The sequence below is a fragment of the Rhinolophus ferrumequinum genome, chromosome 17 (assembly GCF_004115265.2).
Source record: "Rhinolophus ferrumequinum isolate MPI-CBG mRhiFer1 chromosome 17, mRhiFer1_v1.p, whole genome shotgun sequence".
NCBI classification, from domain to species: domain Eukaryota; kingdom Metazoa; phylum Chordata; class Mammalia; order Chiroptera; family Rhinolophidae; genus Rhinolophus; species Rhinolophus ferrumequinum.
The window spans coordinates 31,309,003-31,328,934 of NC_046300.1; the positions used below are offsets into that span (position 1 = coordinate 31,309,003).

The following is a 19,932-nucleotide window of genomic DNA, read 5'->3' on the forward strand; positions in this document are numbered from 1 at the left end:
AGTTAGGAACTCCTGGACCCACACCTCTCTCTGTTCTGCTGACCTAGGAAGGGGGGCAGAGGCCTGTGGCTTCCACAGAATCCTGAGCGCAGGCCGGCCTGCTTTTTCTCCAGGGCCCGCTGCCCTCTTGGCTGCCCAGAGCTTGGTGTTGCGGCTGTCCTGGATCAGACTTGGGCAGCGCCAGTTCTGGCTGCTCAGTCAGGTTGACTGGGCCTTAGACCCTGCCATTGGGCACTGGCTGTGGTCAGTTTTGGGGGCAGGCCTAAGGCACAGGAGTGCATCTCGGTAGGTTTTGGGAGCCCCAGGAATGCCTGACTTCTTAGTCCTGTAGGCTGAGACGGATGCACCCAGAACCTGACAGGGAGCCCGTGGGTCATGCCCAGAACAGGGTCCCCTCTGAGGAGAAAGTTCTCAAGCATCGCGAGGGAGGCCAAGACTCTGTTCATGTTGGCTAATTATTTTCTACAGGAGCCTCTAAGCTCTGGGAAAGGAGGTGGGAAGCTGAGTACTGCCCCCCAAAGTCTTTGTGAGTCCGAGTGCACATCTGATGGAGATGACCAATGGGGCAATGGACCTGTGGCTAGACTTATGGAAGGACTGCAGCCTATGTCAAACCAGTTTCACCAAAGTACTTCCTCCCTTCACATCCATTGTCCCAAATGCCACACACTGAAGATCCCTCTTAAGTGCAGCCCTGCTGTCAAGCTCCTGGCCGAGCTGCTGTGGCCTTCCTGACAGCCCGGGTCCCACGCTGCCTTGACAGGCACTTCAGCTAGGTGTGTCTGTACCCCAGGGGGTAGTCTCCAGTGTGCCCTGTGTATACAGTAGGCGCTTAATCAGTGCATGCAGCTCTGAATTGAATATGATGGTGGTAAAACTGAAGAGCATGGTACAGAGATGGAGGCAGGCTCTTGGAGTCCAGACCAAATTGCTGTCAACCTGGGCTTCGAGGAGGCAAGGGAGGCCCTGGGAGGCCTGGGGCGATGGTGGTGGGCACCTCTGGTCTGAGTTGCACGTGACCAGCTGGTTGCTCAGTCAGCTTGCACTGCCTTGAGGCCTTCAGGGACTTGTTTGTTATCACTTCCTTTTGTGGCTCACCTCTCCCCCTGTGGCTTTAGCCTCAGAGCAGAGCTGCCCTGTGCCACCCTCCTGCCTTGTTCCCCGTTCTGGCCCCACCATTGCAGTACACAACTCATCTCTGATTCTAGACTTAGATGGAGGGGCTCCTTGGTTACCTAGGAGATGTAACCAAGGCGACGTGCGTGGTGACTTTCTCCTTGGGGGCTGAGTTAGGGATTGGAGGAGTTTCTTCCAAGACCCGAAGGCTGTGTATATGTGGGGCAGGGGAGACTGGCACAGGACATGGCAGACGTGGCCTGATGGGGGTGAAGCAGGGGACCGGAACAGGCTGTCGCGCTTCACTGGCAGCCTTGCCAAGTGCTTGGAGCTTTTTGAGTGTTTAATTTTAGAAAGCTTTCGCTTCTTTTTGCAGACTAGGGCCTGAGGTAACTGAGGGCCCCTGTGCAGCTGGTGAGAACCCTGCTTCTTGCAGGGGGACCCTACCTGTACAGCTTCAAATCACAGCCTTTCCAAGTCAGTATCTTCAAAATGCTTTTCAGACAGCTCCTTGAAGGTGAACTCTGCATCAAATCCTTTCGTCCTGGAGCAGCTCACCCTCAATATGTTGTTTTCGTCTGTCTGATAAGCTTGGGGCTTTGAGTTTTCATAAAGGTTACAACAGTAAATCCTTAGAGTCTGAGATTTAAGACAAGCCTGTGTTTATGCAGCGGATGTGTTTAGTGCATTTTATTGCTTTGTGACTCTTTGGTATTAGAAGCAAAGGGAAAGGATTGCCCTGGCCCTTTGGTCTTGGTGGAGATGTCATTTTAGCAAGCATGTCACCGCAGGCCAGCTTAACTCAGTTCCCTCCTTGTTCCCTTTTCTGGCTTTGTTTTAATTCTGTTGTTTTAAAAAGTATCTCAAGCATTGGAACCTTTGTGAAAAGGTATATATTTTAAAGAAAGTAAAAGCATTAACTCTCACAAATATAAAATGTTTTCATAGCAAACATTTAATTCATTAATCAAGGAGGGAAGTGATTATTGTAAGTACATAAACTAACCCAGGGCTGACTATGGCTTTTGACGGGAGGGATTGATACATCAGCGGCCTCCTGCCCTGGGCTTCTTTTAACCTCTAGTTAAAGGTACAGTGGTGCCTTCTTAAAATTGTCCTGCTGGGTCTGAGAGAGTAGACCAACGACGTGAGAGCCCTCTGGGCTCCTCCCTGATACTCTTCAGGTAAAACAAAGTACGGCCCTCTAGCCTTACTCCTGCCTCTCCAGTTCATTCTGCACTTGTGTGAGTTGTAAGTAGAAGACGGTCAAGAAATTGTGAGCTGCTTATCTGCCCTGAACTTCTGTTTATTCCTTCATTGTCTCTCCTTAAGGCAGATCTCATTCTGATACTTTTCTTTAGTTAAGAGGAGAGAACCCACATTGTCACATGTCAGGGAATGCACCTCTGAGATGCCGTGTTTTTGGCCATTGAGGGCTCTTGATTGTTGGTTTTTAAACTCATTTTTATCAACAGGCTTAACAAAATGTTCCCACTGGAATTTCCTACTGGTTTGGTCTCATGGTTACGAATTTTTTTGAACCTCAAAATTTGATATAAATGATTTGATACTAATTTGTTTAAATGTCAAGTTCAACCCTCCTGGATCCTGGATTCTTCTGTGTCCATCATCTAATTCAGGGCCCAAACAGCTGACGTCATGATTGCCTTGTTGTCCTGATGCTATCATGCCTGGTTTTGTTAGGTCTCCCACTTCCTTGATGTCTAAGTTCCCTCGGGTGCTATTCGCCCATTTGCCTGCCCATCAGCCCCTGCCCCAAGGCGGGAGCAGGAGGAGAGGAGCCCATGGTGGCTACTCGGAGGCAGGAGGCCTGAGGAGGAGGAAGAGGACACCGACTGAATCAGAGAATGCTTCATATTTTTCTCTGACTTTTGGTTTCTCCTTGTTTTCTTTCCCGGTCATCGCCACAGCCAATTTGACTGTTTAGTCCTATCTGATAAGACTTTTACAAAATAGAAAAATAGGGAAAAGTAATCCTGTTCTGTTTGGAAGTTAATCTTCGTGTGCCCACTAATTGCCTCAAAGAATATTTTTTAAAAGTTACGTGAGTAATATCCCAACAAGGAACTGTTCTAGGCTTGGTGGGCTGACCTCTGCTGTCGTTTGAAGGTCATGGAGGCGGAGCAAACCAAGACAAGGAGCGAGCTGGTGCACAAAGAGACAGCGGCCAGGTACAATGCAGCCATGGGCCGCATGCGGCAGCTGGAGAAGAAACTCAAGAGAGCCATCAACAAGTCCAAGTGAGTCTGGACATGAGGGTCCCAGGGGGGGTGTGGTTGTCCCCCTCTTCCTGTTCTTCTCATCTTTTCTGTGCCTTGCTCTGGTGAGGGACTGGCCTCACCAGAGGCCCCTGGCCAGGCTCCCTTTGCCCCAGACATTCTGTGTAACTCCCAGGGAAGGTGCTCAGTGGTGGGGCTGTTCCTGGGAAACACAGGAAAAGGAATTTCAAAAGCAAACCCCTCACATGGCCCAGTGGCGGGGCCTCAGCTTACCTGTCATTATAATGGAGATGAGCTATGTACACAATACATGTTCTCTGTGCACCAGGAGCTGATGAAATGGTGCAAGACTGGTCTTAACGGAGGTTTTTTCCAAGCTCTTCTCACTACCACTCCTATATATTTTTATACAATAATGATCTTGGAGACAAGTCCCCTGCTTTGCTCATAGATGCTGGGCCTCCAAGCATAAGAAACAGGACGTGGGATGGCCTAGACCCAACAGCCAAAGACAGACCCAGACCCAGCTGGTGGGTGAACAGCTCAAGAACAAAGCATTGGTCTACTCTGAATGCTCAGACACCAAAGTTCCTAAACGGAGACAGGGTCTTCTGGCTGACCCAGAACCCAGGGGACTAGCAGAATGTTCGCATTTCTTGTCCTCTCTTGCCCATGTTCTGGCTGGTCTGTAGACCACCGATACCTCTAGTCCTGGACAAAGCCCAAGAAGACCAACCTGAGCCCCCATCCTTTCGGCAGCCCCGCTGTGCTCAGTGAGGGGAGGAGCAGTGCTTCTCCCTTCCCTAGCTGACCTCAGCAGACGAGGGTGTGGTTGGAGGCAGCTCCTTCTCCAGCCTTATGTGCTATTCATCCTTCAGGAGCCAGCTTCCTTAGGAGAAGAGACCCAGGCCATCTTAGCTGCTGGGCACACCAGAGCGGAAGCTGAACCAGGGTGCGGGGGCTCCAGGATATGTGTACGCACGTCCCCATATCTTAGGTGAGCCCAGCGGCTCTGACTGGCATCTGTGTCCATCAGGCCCCTTCCGCTCATGGCCTTGTCTGAGTTTACTGAGTCCTGGAAGGATGACCTGGCCAGCTGTAGCTAATGTCTCTCCTACACCTTGTGGAGTTTATCGTGGTCTTGTGTTGTAGTATACTTACGGGTTTCCTTCCTGTCTTTCACAGGCCTTATTTCGAACTCAAGGCAAAGTACTACGTGCAGCTCGAGGTATGTGTGGCCTTTGACTTGGTTGCTGATGAGACTTTTCTGTACTTAAAGCCTCACTTTTTGTGACAGCCGACTTTCAGAGGGCACATTTGCTACAAGATAGTGGAGAGACACATTCTTGACTGAGTTTGCAGGCCTCAGAATGGTGTTGGATGAGTCTTGCATGGTCTCTGAAATTCTCTGTCAGTTACCTTCTCTATGTTACTGGGAAGCAGTTCTCAGTACGCTCCTAGGGCAGGCGGCATCAGCATCCCCTGGGAACTTGTTAAAAGTGCAAATTTCCGAGCCCCCGACCCCAGGCCCTCTGAATCAGAAACTGCTGTTAAAGCCCCCTGAGCTTTCACAAACCCCCTGGGGGATTCGGATGCAGTCTCAGGTTTTGAGAACCACAGTGATGGGGACTCAATGGCTACAACATGGGACTTCTGTGTGAGTTTGACACCCATTGTTGCTCCGCTGATGGGGTTTACTCTGCCAGGGGTAGTTTCTGGAGAACAGAGCTTATCACCTGGATGGGAGTTGGGGGTGGTGGTGGCTGCTTTTATACCTGGTGCATGCACAGCTGAGGTAAGAATGATCAGCTCCGTAATCGTGTCTTGGGAAAGTCTTTGGAGTGACGGACAGAAAATGTGCTTGAACCTATCGTTCAAAAGCATTGCAAGGCCAGTCGGGGCAGCCCTCACTTACTGAGCCTCCCGTTCTCCTGACCAGCAACTGAAGAAGACTGTGGACGACCTGCAGGCCAAACTGGCCCTGGCCAAAGGGGAGTACAAGACGGCCCTGAAGAACCTGGAGATGATCTCAGACGAGATCCATGAGCGGCGGCGCTCCAGCGCCATGGGGCCTCGGGGCTGTGGCGTCGGGGCTGAGGGCAGCAGCACGTCTGCGGAGGACCTGTCCGGGAGCAAACCCGAGCCAGATGCTGTTTCTGGTGAGTTGGGCTTGTGGGCAAGTGGGGAGATGATACAGCTTGTGTGATCTTCTTCCAGGGCTGTCGCTATCATAGAAGGGCTTCGGAGCTGGGCAGGCCTGGGGGCGATTTCTGGGGGCCTCCCACATTTTGTAGCGTCATCAAAATGCTACTGAATGTTCCTCAGTTGGGATTCTCCAGTCAAATAAGTTTGGAAAATGTTACTTGTTCACCCCTCTCTGATATTCCAAGTACATATCAGAACATTCAAGGGTCTGAGAAGCACTGCAGGAAAGAAGAGTTCTCCAAGAATAGGGGCTTTGGAATTAGATTCAAGTCCTGGCCTTCCCATCATTGCTAGTACATGATGCAGGCAAGAGTTTCACTTTCTATCTCCATTTTTTCACCTGAAAATGGGGAGCATGTACAGTGGTTAGGATGAAATGAGGTAACACTAGCATCCAGTAACCACTCCGCAAATGGTGGCTCTCACGGATGCCTGACCAGAGAACTGTTTTTCCGGGGCCACCTCCGGGAAACTGATACAGAGGTTTGATGTGGCTCCCTTTATGTCAATTAAGAAAACCCCTCCAGTGCTGTCCTTGCGCATTTCCTTTTCTATGGAGTAATCCCTGTTGGCTTTTTCCCAAGCTCCTTTCTCAGGTGTTCTTTAATTCAGTCAACAAATGTTTAAAGGCCCAAGATAAAGGAAAAGAGAAGTATAATGAGCATCAATGTGAGGTACTTTTAATATACCTTACCTCATACACCCTGCATGGAGAGGCACATGAAGCTCAGAGAGGTTAAGTAACTTGACCAAGGCCACACAGCCACGCACTGGAGATAGGATTGGAATTCAGATTTGAGCCATTTCCTGTCCCCAGGAGTACTTCTCATTCATGCATTCATGGGATGCTACAAGCCTGGTTTTAAAGATGAAGGAGAACAGGGGAGGAAAAGAGGAACAGTCTAATAAGAAGCAGGATTATGTGCAGGCAGAGGGGAAAATAGTTTAAAGGCAAAGAGGCTTTCAAATCATGAGAATGACATGTCTCTGGGCTTTGGTTACTGTGATCCACAAAATAAGTGAGGCACAAGTTACAGAGCACTGTAAAGGAAATTTCTGTGTGTGCAGCAAATCATCTAGGTAGGCTCTGAGCGTCTTTTATGAGATCAGAAGTCACCAGGAAGATAACAAAGGTCCCAACACCTATTACATGCAGGGCTGTTTCTTCCAGCAGCTCTTGCTTCTACTGCTGTATTAGAAGCAAGCCCTGAAGTCTGGTTGTCTTTGGGATGCATTACAAAGGGCCAGCCCTCTTCCTGTGCAGGTGTGGATCTATTTTGGGGGACAGGTGGAGAAAAGGCCCTGATCTGTGGCTGAATTCATCTTCTATCTGTAGGCAATGTCTGGTGACACTGACTTCTAGAGCAGAGGCTAGACCAGGGGTGTCCAAACGTTTTTCAACGTTTTTCACCAAGGGCCATATGCGGTAAAATACACAAACAGCCGGGCCACTCACTCGAGGTGACGTACGTATTGCCTCACCTGGTTTGTTTAAGTAAACTAAATATATTTTTGGAATTTGCTGCGGGCCAATTAACAATGGATTGCGGGCCACTGTGGCCCACGGGCAGCAGTTTGGACACCCCTGGGCTAGAAAGTTATTTTAATGACACTGAATATCCATGGGATTCAGCTGCCAGCAGCTTCCCTTCGAGTTACAGTCTGGTCACGCAGGTTCCGGAGGGTCACGTTCCTTTCACTAGGCACCCCCGGTGGCAGGGATGCTGCAGTCCCCATGCCGTGTCTAGCTATCTGCCAGCAGCGAGCGCTTCTGGAGGTGTGTAAGGAACTAGGTTGCTATCTGCCAGACCCTGTGTGACTGGTGTTCTCTCTCCTAGTGGCCTCGGAGGCCTTTGAAGATGACAACTGCAGCAACTTTGTGTCTGAAGATGACTCGGAAACCCAGTCTGTGTCCAGCTTCAGTTCAGGACCAATGAGCCCCTCTGACACGGCCGACCAATTCCCTGCAGCCGTGAGGCCCGGCAGCCTGGATCTGCCCAGCCCCGTGTCCCTGTCCGAGTTTGGGATGATGTTTCCGGTGCTGGGCCCTCGCAGCGAATGCAGTGGAGCCTCCTCACCCGAGTGTGAGGTGGAACGAGGTGAGCTGCAGCCCTCTTACCAGTAGTGCTGTCCCTACTGCCTTTGCACCCCCGTCTCAGAGCTCCCAGTGTTGTTACTGGGTCTGTGTGAATGTGCTGGCGGTGCTGACCACCGGGATGCTTTCCAAGTCTTGTGCTGGGGGCTCCTGGCTCCATAGCTCAGGTTGTGTGTGTCTCATCACAACGGTCCTCGTGATGAACACCTGCTGGAGAGGTTTGTTTCCCAACTATTAAATGAGCATGACAAGTTTCATCTCTAAAGATAAGGAATACATAAAACACACTGAGGAGTAACAGCAGTAAACAGTTATGCGATGGAGATCCCTGTGATGTACACGGGTGGGCAACACTGGGAGACGGGGGGGCGGGGTTGAGCTGGCGGGTGGACTGGGGCCCCGTGACTCTTGGAATTGTCAATACTCACTTAATCTCCACACTTCTATAGGAGACAGAGCAGAAGGGGCAGAGAATAAGACAAGCGACAAAGCCAACAACAGTCGGGGTCTTAGCAACAGCAGCGGTGATGGTGGCAAGAGCCAAAGCAGCACGCCCCCCGAGGGCCAGGCCTTGGTGAGCAGGATGAAGCAGCTCTCCCTCCAGTGCTCCAAGGGAAGAGACGGGATTGTTGCCGACATCAAAATGGTGCAGATCGGTTGATCCATCCAAGGTCCTGGCCCAGGTGCATATCAATATTTATACACAAAACTGTGGAGGACATTGTGCCAATAATCATTTAATATATGCCAAATCGTACGCGTAACTGCACTAATGGAGTTTCAGTGACCTTGAGGGCTGAAGATTTTACTTCTGGGTAAGAGCTCTTGAGCTGGTTGGTTTTTCAGAGCAGAGCTGTTGTTGCAGGTGGATTGTGAGCAGGTTCACAGCCTTTGTGGAACATTACTTGTAACGGTGTTATGGAAGCAATAACTAGTTCCTACGGAAGAACCCAAGCCAGGAAAGGGGCGGGGAAGCTGTGCCCAGCTGGGCTCAAAAGTTTGCTTCTCTTTCCCTTCTCTCACCCTCAACTTCTTTGGGAAAATGGAGATGTTCTCTCCTCTATATCCTAGGGAATCTAAATGAAAACAAGAATGCAAGACAAAACTCAAACAGTCAGAATACACCTTTTGACCCAGTGAAGGCTTAAAAAAAAAAAAAAATCCCCAAACACAATTCATTTTCATCATCTCTGGTGTTCAGAAGGGGCTTTTTAACAGTGTGTTATGTTGGGACACACGTTAAAAACAGTTTCTATAAAGGTTACTATGAACTGCACTTTTTGGGATGGGAAAGGTAAATGCCAGTGCGGGGGCTGGGGGGGGGGGATGAGGGTGGTAAGGACACATCACAGAACGGGAGTTGTGGCGGGGGGCGGGAAGGTTCTATAGCCTGAACCTTACTTATCCTGTCAGCCAAGGGGACTTATTCTAAGAGAACTGCATGTGAAGAATGGTTGCCATTGTTATTCTAAACTGACAAGGTGTTAATGTCTCTGTAGGTGGTAACTTTAAAAATAAAAAATTATTTAAGGGTTATGCTGCACTAGTATTTCTTAGAGGAAATTGTTTCTTAAAGCTAGGAAAGGGAGTAGGCATGTGTTGGCAAAGGCTGTTAAATAGACGCAATGGAGTCTGTCATGCTGATAGTAGTAAGTGTTACCACTGCTTTTCTGTAATGTTTTCATGGTTACACGTATTTAAGAGCACTGCATTTTATTTGTTAAGAAAACTTGGCATTTCTAGAACGAAAAAAGCAACCCCATTTCAAGTTAATTCTGTCACGACGTGCATATTTTAGTCATTTGTAAATCTCTTCATACTATAGTGTTTTCTCCTTTTTTAATGACTGATACAGTACCCTAATTACAAGGTTATTTTGTACTTGTCTTAATACCTTGAGTGTAATAAAAATGGCTTAAGAAAATGTCTAACTTTCTATGACTTCAAATAGGAAATCCTGATGTTGACTAATTCTATTCTAGGCAACCTTCTTGCCGTTGGAAGAGCATGGAATGCAGTGGTCATCTGTTCTTACTTTCAGTTAAGGTCGTCAATCCTAATAATTTAAGCCCTGGTTATCAAGGATTGAATCAGAATTCCACTTTTGCTGCTAAAAAGCTGAATAAGGATACACGGTGGCAGGAAAATAAAGACAAGGTGGTTATATTGGAGGAGTGGTTCTCAACCTCTGCTTCACATTGGAATCTCTTAGGAAGCTTAAAAAATACTACCCTCTTAACCTTAGAGATTGATTTAATTGATTTGGGGTATACGTGGTCATTGGGCTGTTAAAAGCTCCTCAGGTGATTCTATCCTTCCTATATTGGTCTAGCCAAAATTAATCATTCTCTTTCTTATATAGCTGTAGCACCACGTTTGGAGCTCTGTTACAGAATTGAACATTACAATATATTAAATTGTTCACATATATAGATAGATCTCTTCCATTAGATTTTTGAGGGCAGGGATTACGTCTTATTTCAGTTTGCATCCTGTAAGAAGATTTTTAACACAAGAGGTTCAAATCATATGTTTATAATAAATATACATCTGTGCTTTAGATTTTTTCTTTAAAGGGCAATAGAAAATTAGTTAATCCACCTAAAATTAATATCTAAAATGAAAAGCACTAAGTATAAAGACCTGCCACTGTCCTGAATGTTAACAGATTTTTTTTTAAAGTGTGAATTTTCAAATAATGAGTTCTTTTCTCTTTCAGATGGAACATACTAGATTAAGTCCCTTAATAATTAATTTCTCTACGTTAAACTATGCCATTTCCATAAGTATAAACATTTTATTTCAATTAAATGTACCAGAAATACAAAATAAGTTGATAATTATAAAGTAGAGACGATGAAAAAGTCTACCTTTTAAATTTTCAGATCTTTAAAATCTTGAGCATCATTCTTCTTCTCCGAGGGACTTTTATGTAAACAACTGGGAATGTACACATGACAGTAGTATCTTGGCAGTTTTCCCCAATGCAACCCCCATCACCATACATTAAATTCTCAGTTATATTTTCTTCAGAATGCTGTTACCGTAAGAGCATTGAACTACAGCGCCATGAAGACTATACAAACTAAGACTGTAACGTCTTCAATGTCTCAGACTACGACTTCCATCAACCTGATAAAAAAGAACTGCAGTAGTGAATATTCCTTAGTTCTCTGAAGCGATTCAATGGGGGACAGGCACCTCCTGTCAGTCACCTTCATTCTTAAGCATGTGCTTCATGCTAAGTTCATTAGTATTTCTGACAGCTTTATTCTTTCATAACATCTGGGCAACAAAAAACATTTAAGGTCAGAAACAATGCAGAATTAAACTCTGTTATGTTGACATGATTCATTTGGTAATCAGTTGCCCAAGATGTACAGTAGCGTCACAACACAAGCAAGTTTAACCTACCACATGCTCCGCCAAGAAGATAATGTCAGGATTTCCGAGTGTTCCAGCAGCCTCCTACCCCCCCTCAGTGAGTCTCCGTCCCTCGTCGGTCTCAGGTCCCTCCTTAGCAAAGGCGTCTCACTGTGCTGAGCGAGTCTAACCTTTATAACCATCTGTACTTTAATACAGTGCGGCCCCTAAATGCAAGCCACCTCCACATACACACAAAGCTATGTAAATGGTACTTCTCAAGTAATTCTGACTATATACAGTTCTCACTAAACACCCTGACTTGAGCACCAGATTCCACTGGAACATATTTAGAGATTTAATTGTGTTCTGATTGTTGTGTTTAGAGTCCGGGAGATATGTGTCCTCCTCTGAAGGGTTGTTTGGTAAGTATAAAATCCAGTAATTGATGAGATTTTCCTGTCACTGAAGTTGTGTTATCTTGATGGGGATAATACTATTAAAGTCCAAGAAAAAAGGTCCTTCTTGTTTAGGCAAAAAAGTACTAGGAATGATATTGTAAATCCCAGCAGGTAGATTTTCTAATTCCAGGTAGCAAAACCCACACCTATATTCAGGGAAAATAAAAACAAGGTTTATAGAAGATGATGCCACAAAAAGCAAATTATAAATCAGATATAATCAAAATGCCAGTGTTACCTGTAGTCACCACTAGATTTCCTCTGAAAGCCATGGGCACCAGGATCTCCCACCATAGAAACGGTTACAACTTCAAATCCAACACTGTATTGCCTAGCAGTAAAAAGGAACAATTACTGCTAAGTAGTCTCAAATACATACATACCTAAAAAGCATACCTAAAGTTCAGATGTATTATTAAAATCAAATACATGCTTTCTTTCTAAAGCTTCAGTAGGAAGAAACAACACTCTGAAATACATGTATATTATTTTTACTCTTAATTATAGAAAACACCATTTATATTTTAAAATTGAAGCCATAAAGATTAACATTAAACTTTAGAAGAGACTGTATTTTTACCACAAGCTCCCAGATAATTTAAATCATAAATTATTGTATTAGGCAGTAAAAGAGGAACAGGAAAGAAAACCCTGAAATAAAATATAAATTTATGAAAATAATTAGCATATGGCAGACATGAAATTCCAAATCAGTAGGGAAAGGATTATTATGTAGATGGTGATGGGTATGACAAAAACTTAAAACAAAATGGCTAAATTGTATTTCACATCAAATATAAGAATACTTCTATATGGATTAAAAAAATAGAACGTAAAAAATAAAACCATAAAAGGACTACAAGAACATATGTGAAAATTTATTTGCTATTGGGGTGAGACTTCCTGCCCACAGCAACATAAACCAGAAAAGACAGATTTGATTACTTCAAAATGAAATTTCTATGTGGGAAAAAAAAACAATGATCTGGGAAAAATACTTGCAAATAGGTGAAGGAGTTAATATCCTTAAAGACATACCCTTTATTCATGCTTACAATTAAGAAAACCATGACAATGCCAACAGAAAAATGGGAAAACGAATTAGGCAACAAAGGAAAAAAACGCACATTTTTACAAGTTTATCTAGAAATTAAATACAAAAGGGCAATTAGATACCTTATCTCACCTATCAAAAATTGGTGAAAATTTTTAAAATGACTGGAAATAGAGCTTCGTCATATCTCAAAGATTATTAGTTTCTTATGATTTGGTTTGCAAGGCAGGCAAAATTAAGCCTAGTTTTTATTTAGAGGTATCATACTATTTTGTATTCTGTTTTTAAACCTTTTAAAATTGTGATATGTAACACAATGTACATAAAACATGTAACAAATAATTTGTAAGGTGAATGAACACCTGGGTTACCACCACCTGGATCAACAAAACCCTCTCAGCACCACAGAAGTCCCTTGCATCCTCCTTTCTGATCACAACTGTGCCCACAAAGCGCACTTTTATGGCAGTCACTTTCTTGCCTTGTATATAGTGTGACTGTCAAAGTGTGATCCTTAAACAAAAGTTGAGTTTTGCCTGTCCTTGACTTCATATAAGTGGAATCATACAGTGTACATTCTGCTGTGTATGGCTTCTGTTGCTCAGCATTGTTTTGAAGCCTTATCCATCATGCTGTGTGGGTAGCTATAATTTACTTTCACTGTTATACAGGACTCTATCGTATGACTATTTTATAATCTTAAACACCATTGATGAACATTTGGGTTGTTGCAAATTTCTGGCCCTTACAATTGTTTATTGGCCCTTTGGGTTATCTTTCTTACTTGTATGACATTCCTGTTCAAGTTTTTGTTTTTTAAAAACTACAGACTTTTTTTACATTTAAAAATCTTTTAAGATATCTCCTATATTATTACTCCACCTGGAACTGATTTTCAGAGTTGATGTGAGTGAGACGGGTCTAACTACCTTTTTGGTACATGGACACTCAATTATTCCAGTACCGTTTATCAGACAGACAGACTGTCCTTTCCCCACTCCTCTGCAGCACCATCTTTATCATAAATCAATATGATATATACATAGGTCTGTTTCAAAACCCTATTATGTTCCACTAAGCTCATTTTTAATATTGTTAATTTAAGAAAGTTACTTTTCACAAACCTTGGTCCTCTCAGCTCAATCAGTAATGGCCCAGTCTTTTCTATATGGAATTGGTAAATGGGATTATTTTTATGAGTCTCTTGGAAATTTCCACATCCTCCAGCACTCTGACCACTCCATTTTCCATTAATCTAATAAAACAAAGTTTTTATATTAACAAAACTTAACATTCTCCAATTCTACGTTAAAGACAAAACTCCTTTACCCCCCTCCCCACCAGAAGACAACTCTCCAGTCTGGCTCTACTTTCTCAAGTCTTTATTTGCCACTGATAGTCAATGTAATTCTCCATTTTAGCTAGGCTAATGTGCTCCCTGAGCCCTATCTCCAGCTCTCAGCCTTCAATCAAGTTGTTCTCCCTGCCAATAATTCTTCGTCAAATCCTACTCTATATATCTAGCCCACCGAGCAAAGTCTGCCTCAAATTCTCCTTAAGAGGTTCATCCACATGGCCTTCCCAAATGACCAAGGTCTGCTTTAATCTTTCTCTGAATTTCTTATTTCTTCCACAGAATCATCTAATGTTGCTCACTGAAGATCCTGTATTCCAACCCAGATTAGATGGAGGCTACTTACATTTCCCTTATTCCTTTGAATCCTAGAAGATTTTTATTTTGTAAGGAATTGTTAAATGTAAAGAAGGAAAAGAGTAAGGAAAAAAAGGAAAGGGAATTCTAAGATTTCTGAGATCATGACCCAGAGAAAGCATTCTCTTACCTGTTTTGATAAGGTGTATGGTGAAGGAATCTTTGAAAAAGTAAAGCTGCATGCTGAATATACCTATATTTAAAAAAAAAGTACTGATAAAGTTTATACTTATAAAGACACCAAAGTGATAAAAATATATTGGAAGACTAAAAAATTAGTTGGCACATATAAAAGTCATTATCTGTAGGTAGCCTGGTATCAAGTTAGGTTTAATGAACTGGGACTTGGGAAGCTAGGGGTCTTGTCTGGGTTTTCTCTGCTACTGTGTGTGACTCAGGACAAATCCCATTCTCTCTAGGTCTTGGCTTCTGCATCTGAAAGATGAACGAGTGAATTGGCTCCCCAATGTCCCTTTCATTACTAAAAAGCTATTCCAATCGAGCTTCTTTACTGCTCTATGGCAAACAAATCTATAAGGACAAAATTACAAAGACCTTCCCAACTACATGAGAGTAATGTTTATAGGCAATTGATTCCGTTTCACTAAGTTCAAAGTCTTTTTTTAAGTCAATAAAAGTATTATGTAGACTAGAGGAGTTTTTATTGCTTGCTCTGTGAATTTATTAGTCCAACATACTATATTATCTCAGGACTACTACTATTACTTTGAAAACTAAAATGCTCATTAAAAATACTCAAAATGAAAGATTACTTTTCAAAAGTATTTTCTGCAGAAAGCATCATTTAATATTGAATTGATATACGTACAAACACACCTATACAAAAAGCATAGTTGACAATCAATTTTCAGAAATAAAGTTTTCTATAGATAATCCCACTTACAAAGCAGAGCACATTATGTACTTTATATTATTGTTTTGTCATTGTATATTGGTTTACTTACCCGGACTGTGTAATGGATTGTGTTCTGTTTTTCATACTGAGAAACCACTAATGTAAAGGTATGGGTCCCAGGAGTGGTCAGCTTTATCTTAGTCAAATAATGAGGGCTGTTAATTCGAATCCCATCAATGTATGGGGGAGGATCAGCTGCAAACAAACAAGTAGGTTTATAGAAACAGACTTTAGTTTTTAAATTTAAGTTCTATGGATGATGGTAAGAAAAATAATTAAATGGATGGATAGCCCCTTAATTGAGTCTATCTTCAAATATAATAGTACTAAAGAATTAGAATTTTAATTAAAAACTTTACAATTAAACAATTTAAAACTTTACACTTGATCTTAGCCAAAAGACCGAGAAGCAATAAAACTTTAAATAAAACAATTTCTAATAAGCAAAAGCAATCTTTAGAATGCATTCAATGAGATATAAGATAATCCCTGCTATCTGCCCTATGCTGTATTTTTTCCTCCAGTAGAAAATTTTAAAGTCACGATTAGCTTCTTTTTTCCTTTTGAAGAAATTTTTAAAAAGATACAAAGAAGTACATAAAAACTCATCTGTATTTTCCACCACTCAGAATTAACATTTTTTTTTTTTTTTGCCATGCTAGTTTCTTTATAAAATTAAGTCCCTTTTAACTACCACCCTTAGTCTTATTCTGTTCCACTCTGATGGATTTGATGAACATCTTTTCAGGCTTTAACACACATACATCCCTAAAAAAGAATTAATGGGTAAATTTATTTCTGTGAGCATATATCTAAAAACAGGATTGTATATGTCTTGTTTTTTATCTTTCACTTTTTACTCAACATGTTTTTTTGAGATTCATGTTGTTCTACATAGACTTGGTTTATTCCTTTTAAAACTGCCTGTATAATATTCTACTGTATGAACATAACACATTTTATCTATCCCTCCCATCTAGTTATCCAGACAATCTGGATATTCAGATTATTTCCAATATTTTGCTTTTACAAACAATGCTGCCTGATATGTTAGTTTCATCAATCAAAGCTGACATAATAAATTATCACATGCATGTCAATCACCATGTCATTTAAGATCAATGCTGTATCTCTTGGCTTATTTAGGAACACTGATTATTTATAATGTAATCTGTTAGGAAAACATTTTAGTACCTCAAACAGCTAACACGTCTCTAATGCTTAGAGGTGTGTAATCTAGTGTGAAGAGAAAAAGAATAGGCATATTTATGATCTTGGACAAGATCTTTTTAACATTTATGTTAAATGTTATAAAGAATAAAGAAATGTTATGATCTTTTTAACATTTCTATGTCTCAGTTTACTCTTCTGTTAAATGGGGAACAAAAATAAGGCCTATTCTATTTATCTCAGAGTGCTGTGATGAAAATAAAACTACAAACCAGAAAGTACCTTGCAAAGGCAAAATCACTGTGTTAAATAAAGACAGAGCATTAAAAAAAAAAATTCCAAGTAAACAGAGTAACATATTTAAAATTCAAAAGCCATGTAACAACTTAATGATAGGAATATATTCACAACTTTTGTGCCTTTTTGGTTGTATAATGACCAACATGTGAAAATGGAAAATTTGGCTGGGTTAACCCAACATTTATCCTTGGATCTACTATGTGTCATGCCCATGCCCGAATACCTAAGGATACTGACTGCTAAGAATCAGTGCCTGCCCTCCACACAGTGTAACGGGGAAAAATGCCATGATTTCCTACGATAAAGCAAAGCAAAACTCAACAAAACCACTTTTCATCCTATCTCCCCCATCTCTGCCCATTTCTTTGCACAGACTACTTGAAAGAACTGTCAATAATTGCTTCCTTACTTCAGTCTTCTCAAACCACTCCAACTGGCTTCTAGCCCACCTCTCTGCCAACTCGGTTCCTGTCAAGGTCAACAATGATGGCCAGGATGCTAAGTCCAATGGTCCCTTCTCTAACCTAATCTTACGTGACCTCTAAAATAGCAATAGGTGCAGTTGTCCATTCCTTCCCTCATGAAATATTTTCTTCCCTTGGGTTTTGTGAAACCTTACTCTGTATTTAATCAGGTACTCTGTTCAAATTCTTTTGTGGTAACTTTTCTTCTGCTTAACCTTAGGATGTCAGAGTTCAAGGGTCAGATCCTGGATGTTCATCTCTGTGCCTACAACTCTCTCCATAGATGATTTATACAGTGCTATCTTCAAATGCCACCTATATGCCCCTTATTCTTCAGTCTATACCTACAGTCCTAATCTATCCCAGAATTTTACTCAGAAGTCCAACTGCCTACTCAACATCTTCACTTGGACATCTAATAGTGTATCTCATATTAACAAAACCAAAAATTAACTTTTAATTTAGTCCACAACAAATCTGCTTCCTGCCCACCCCATCAACACTTAACCATCTCAGGAGATGCTACAGCTTTCTATTGCTCAAGCTAATAGGAATCATTCTTGATAACTCTTTTGTCCCCTACATCAACTCAACAAGTCCTGACAACCCTACCGAAATTTGTCCACTCCTCCTTACCTCCACTTCTACTACCTGAAGTTCAAACCACCATTTCTCATAAAATCGCCTAACTGGTTTCTCTAATTCCATTTTTTTGTCCCCTCTAATATATTCTACAAAGAATGTTCTTTTAAAAAAAATCAGGTCATGTCATTTTCCTGTTCAAGACCCTCCAAAGATTTCCCATCACACTTAGAATCATGTGGCTCACAGAAACTCATGTGACCTAAGCCTGAATACCTTTCTGACCTCTTCTGATATCACACTTCCCCAGGCCTACTGGCCTTTTTTCAGATCTGAAAAAAAAAACCTTTTTTCCATTTTAGAGTCCTTGCACTTGCTGTTCCCTCAGCCTGTAATGCTTTTTCCTCTATTTCTTTGCATGACTCAATTTTTTATCATTCAGAGTTCCTCTTATGCCTCTCAAAGAATCCTCCCATGGCCACCCAAACAAAGCAAGCAACCAGTCACTAACACATGACCCTATTTATTTATTCACACACATGTATTACTATTTTTTTTTTTGCTTATTATCTGTCTCCCCAACAATATAAACAGTTCCTATCACGTAGTAGGTGATATAAATTTTTTTGAAGGTGAAAACAAAATGATTTTAATACTATACGTTAAATGCTTCAGAAGCCCTGCAGATGGAAAGATTCACTTTGCCTGGCAGAAAGGTTATCACAAAGGAAATAACACATAAGCTGGTCTTAATTATGTTCATTATGCAGAATAGAGTTAAAAGGACTGTGGGCAGAAGGCAAGGAGGAGATTCTTTGCAGAAGAAATAGCAAAAAGAATGGCAACAAGGGCGTGATGTATTCAGAAGTAGCCAGTATCTCACTGAGGGTACTGTGAAAAGAGGGGCATGAGATAAAGGGGGACAGGCAAGTTAAGGCCATAATATAAAAGCCTTATACACCATGGTGAAGAGCTTGGGATTTTTGATCAGTGAAAAAAGATACGATTTAAGTTTTAGAAATAAAACTGACAGCAATGTGTACGAATGGAGAAATCCTAAATTCCTGAGGTCTTTATCAAAAACAAATCAAAACAGGTAAGTAGCATAAATACCCACCTAGCTGCCGGAGTGGCTTCTATTAGTCTAGCAGCATAATTATTAATTTCTGTATACTATCTAAATGAAATTTGTCATTTTTAACTTAATCATGTAAACAAAATTTTAACGTCTGTGTGAATGTTTGCCTACTGAACATACCTGGGTAATACACTTTTTTCCCATCAGTCTTGTATACAACCATTGTGATAAATTCTCGATTATTTGCAAAATCATCCTAAAAGCACAAAGAATCCAATGTGGTTAGGAAAATGGGCTCTTAAGTGGATTAAAAAAATGCTCTTAAGTGGATAAAAAAAAAATTCTAATTTTAAGAGCATTTATCTCAGCTACTTAGTGCTATTAAAAACATTTTTTTTCTGGATTAAACTGTCATTTCAATAGGTTGACCATATTGTATGAAGAAATATTTAAAAAGACTCTGAAGCTATTAAAATTATGGTTACCCTTCACAGAATCAGGCCTCATGAGTCAAAATTGCCAAACCTCTTTTAGCATTATCTTAATGTTAATATTCTTAAGAACTAAAGCGTTTATAATCAACATGTAAACCCTCACTAAGAAGCATAAACTCCCTCATGTTTTTCTTCAGAGATGATTTTTGAATAAGACATCTAAGTATATGACTATAAATTATAAATTTCCTTAGAGGGAAATATTCATTTATCTAAGAATACTATTTTCAAGCCACCTGTATAAATGAAACTGCTGGCTGGTGATCAAATTACATATCTTATTCACAATGGTCTAATTATATTTCAGAGTTCCTCTATGGAATATCATTAAGAAGCCTATCAGTACCTTGTCTGTTATGTGTCTACTAAGCAAAACCCAAATTGCAGCGCCCCCTTGTGGACACTGCACCTCCAATTTGTACTGGGGATTGTTGGCCAGGCTATAGGCATCTTTCACAGGTCCTTGTTTAGCATCCCAAGTACTAAAAGATAAAGTCAACAAAGAAGGAAGTAATTAAATTTCTCACAGAGCTAAAATATATTACTATTTTAAAGTGTTGTTTCAGATATAATGAAGTTATTAGGTCTTCTTGTTTTATTATTTAAAATTTTTTTGGCATAACCAAGCAGCATTAAAGAAAATAACTACTATATGATAGTCATGGGTATGACCAAAACAGAAC

General features: G+C 41.6%; 2 protein-coding genes across 4 annotated transcripts in view; one reads left to right on the forward strand and one right to left on the reverse strand.

Annotated features, from left to right (window-relative positions):
• SH3BP5 (SH3 domain binding protein 5) overlaps nt 1-9,827 on the forward strand; it is a 63,025-nt gene extending 53,198 nt beyond the window's left edge. Inside the window, exons 5-10 of one of the 2 annotated variants that reach the window (XM_033131765.1) lie at nt 3,247-3,377; nt 4,542-4,584; nt 5,296-5,515; nt 7,400-7,660; nt 8,106-8,339; nt 9,639-9,827. In XM_033131765.1, the coding sequence (XP_032987656.1) occupies nt 3,247-3,377; nt 4,542-4,584; nt 5,296-5,515; nt 7,400-7,660; nt 8,106-8,317 (867 nt within the window). In that variant the 3' untranslated portion in view covers nt 8,318-8,339; nt 9,639-9,827. Of the gene's footprint in view, nt 1-3,246; nt 3,378-4,541; nt 4,585-5,295; nt 5,516-7,399; nt 7,661-8,105; nt 9,581-9,638 lie in introns of those variants that run through there. The other variant, XM_033131764.1, reaches the window with a different exon arrangement.
• A 139-nt stretch (nt 9,828-9,966) lies between these two features.
• The window catches only part of CAPN7 (calpain 7), a 36,061-nt gene continuing 26,095 nt past the window's right edge, over nt 9,967-19,932 (reverse strand). Inside the window, exons 15-21 of one of the 2 annotated variants that reach the window (XM_033131762.1) lie at nt 19,596-19,731; nt 18,936-19,011; nt 15,211-15,356; nt 14,376-14,438; nt 13,659-13,789; nt 11,719-11,811; nt 9,967-11,626 (exon numbers count right to left, since the gene is read on the reverse strand). In XM_033131762.1, coding sequence (XP_032987653.1) covers nt 11,482-11,626; nt 11,719-11,811; nt 13,659-13,789; nt 14,376-14,438; nt 15,211-15,356; nt 18,936-19,011; nt 19,596-19,731 — 790 coding nt within the window. In that variant the 3' untranslated portion in view covers nt 9,967-11,481. The remainder of the gene's footprint in view (nt 11,627-11,718; nt 11,812-13,658; nt 13,790-14,375; nt 14,439-15,210; nt 15,357-18,935; nt 19,012-19,595; nt 19,732-19,932) is intronic. The other variant, XM_033131763.1, reaches the window with a different exon arrangement.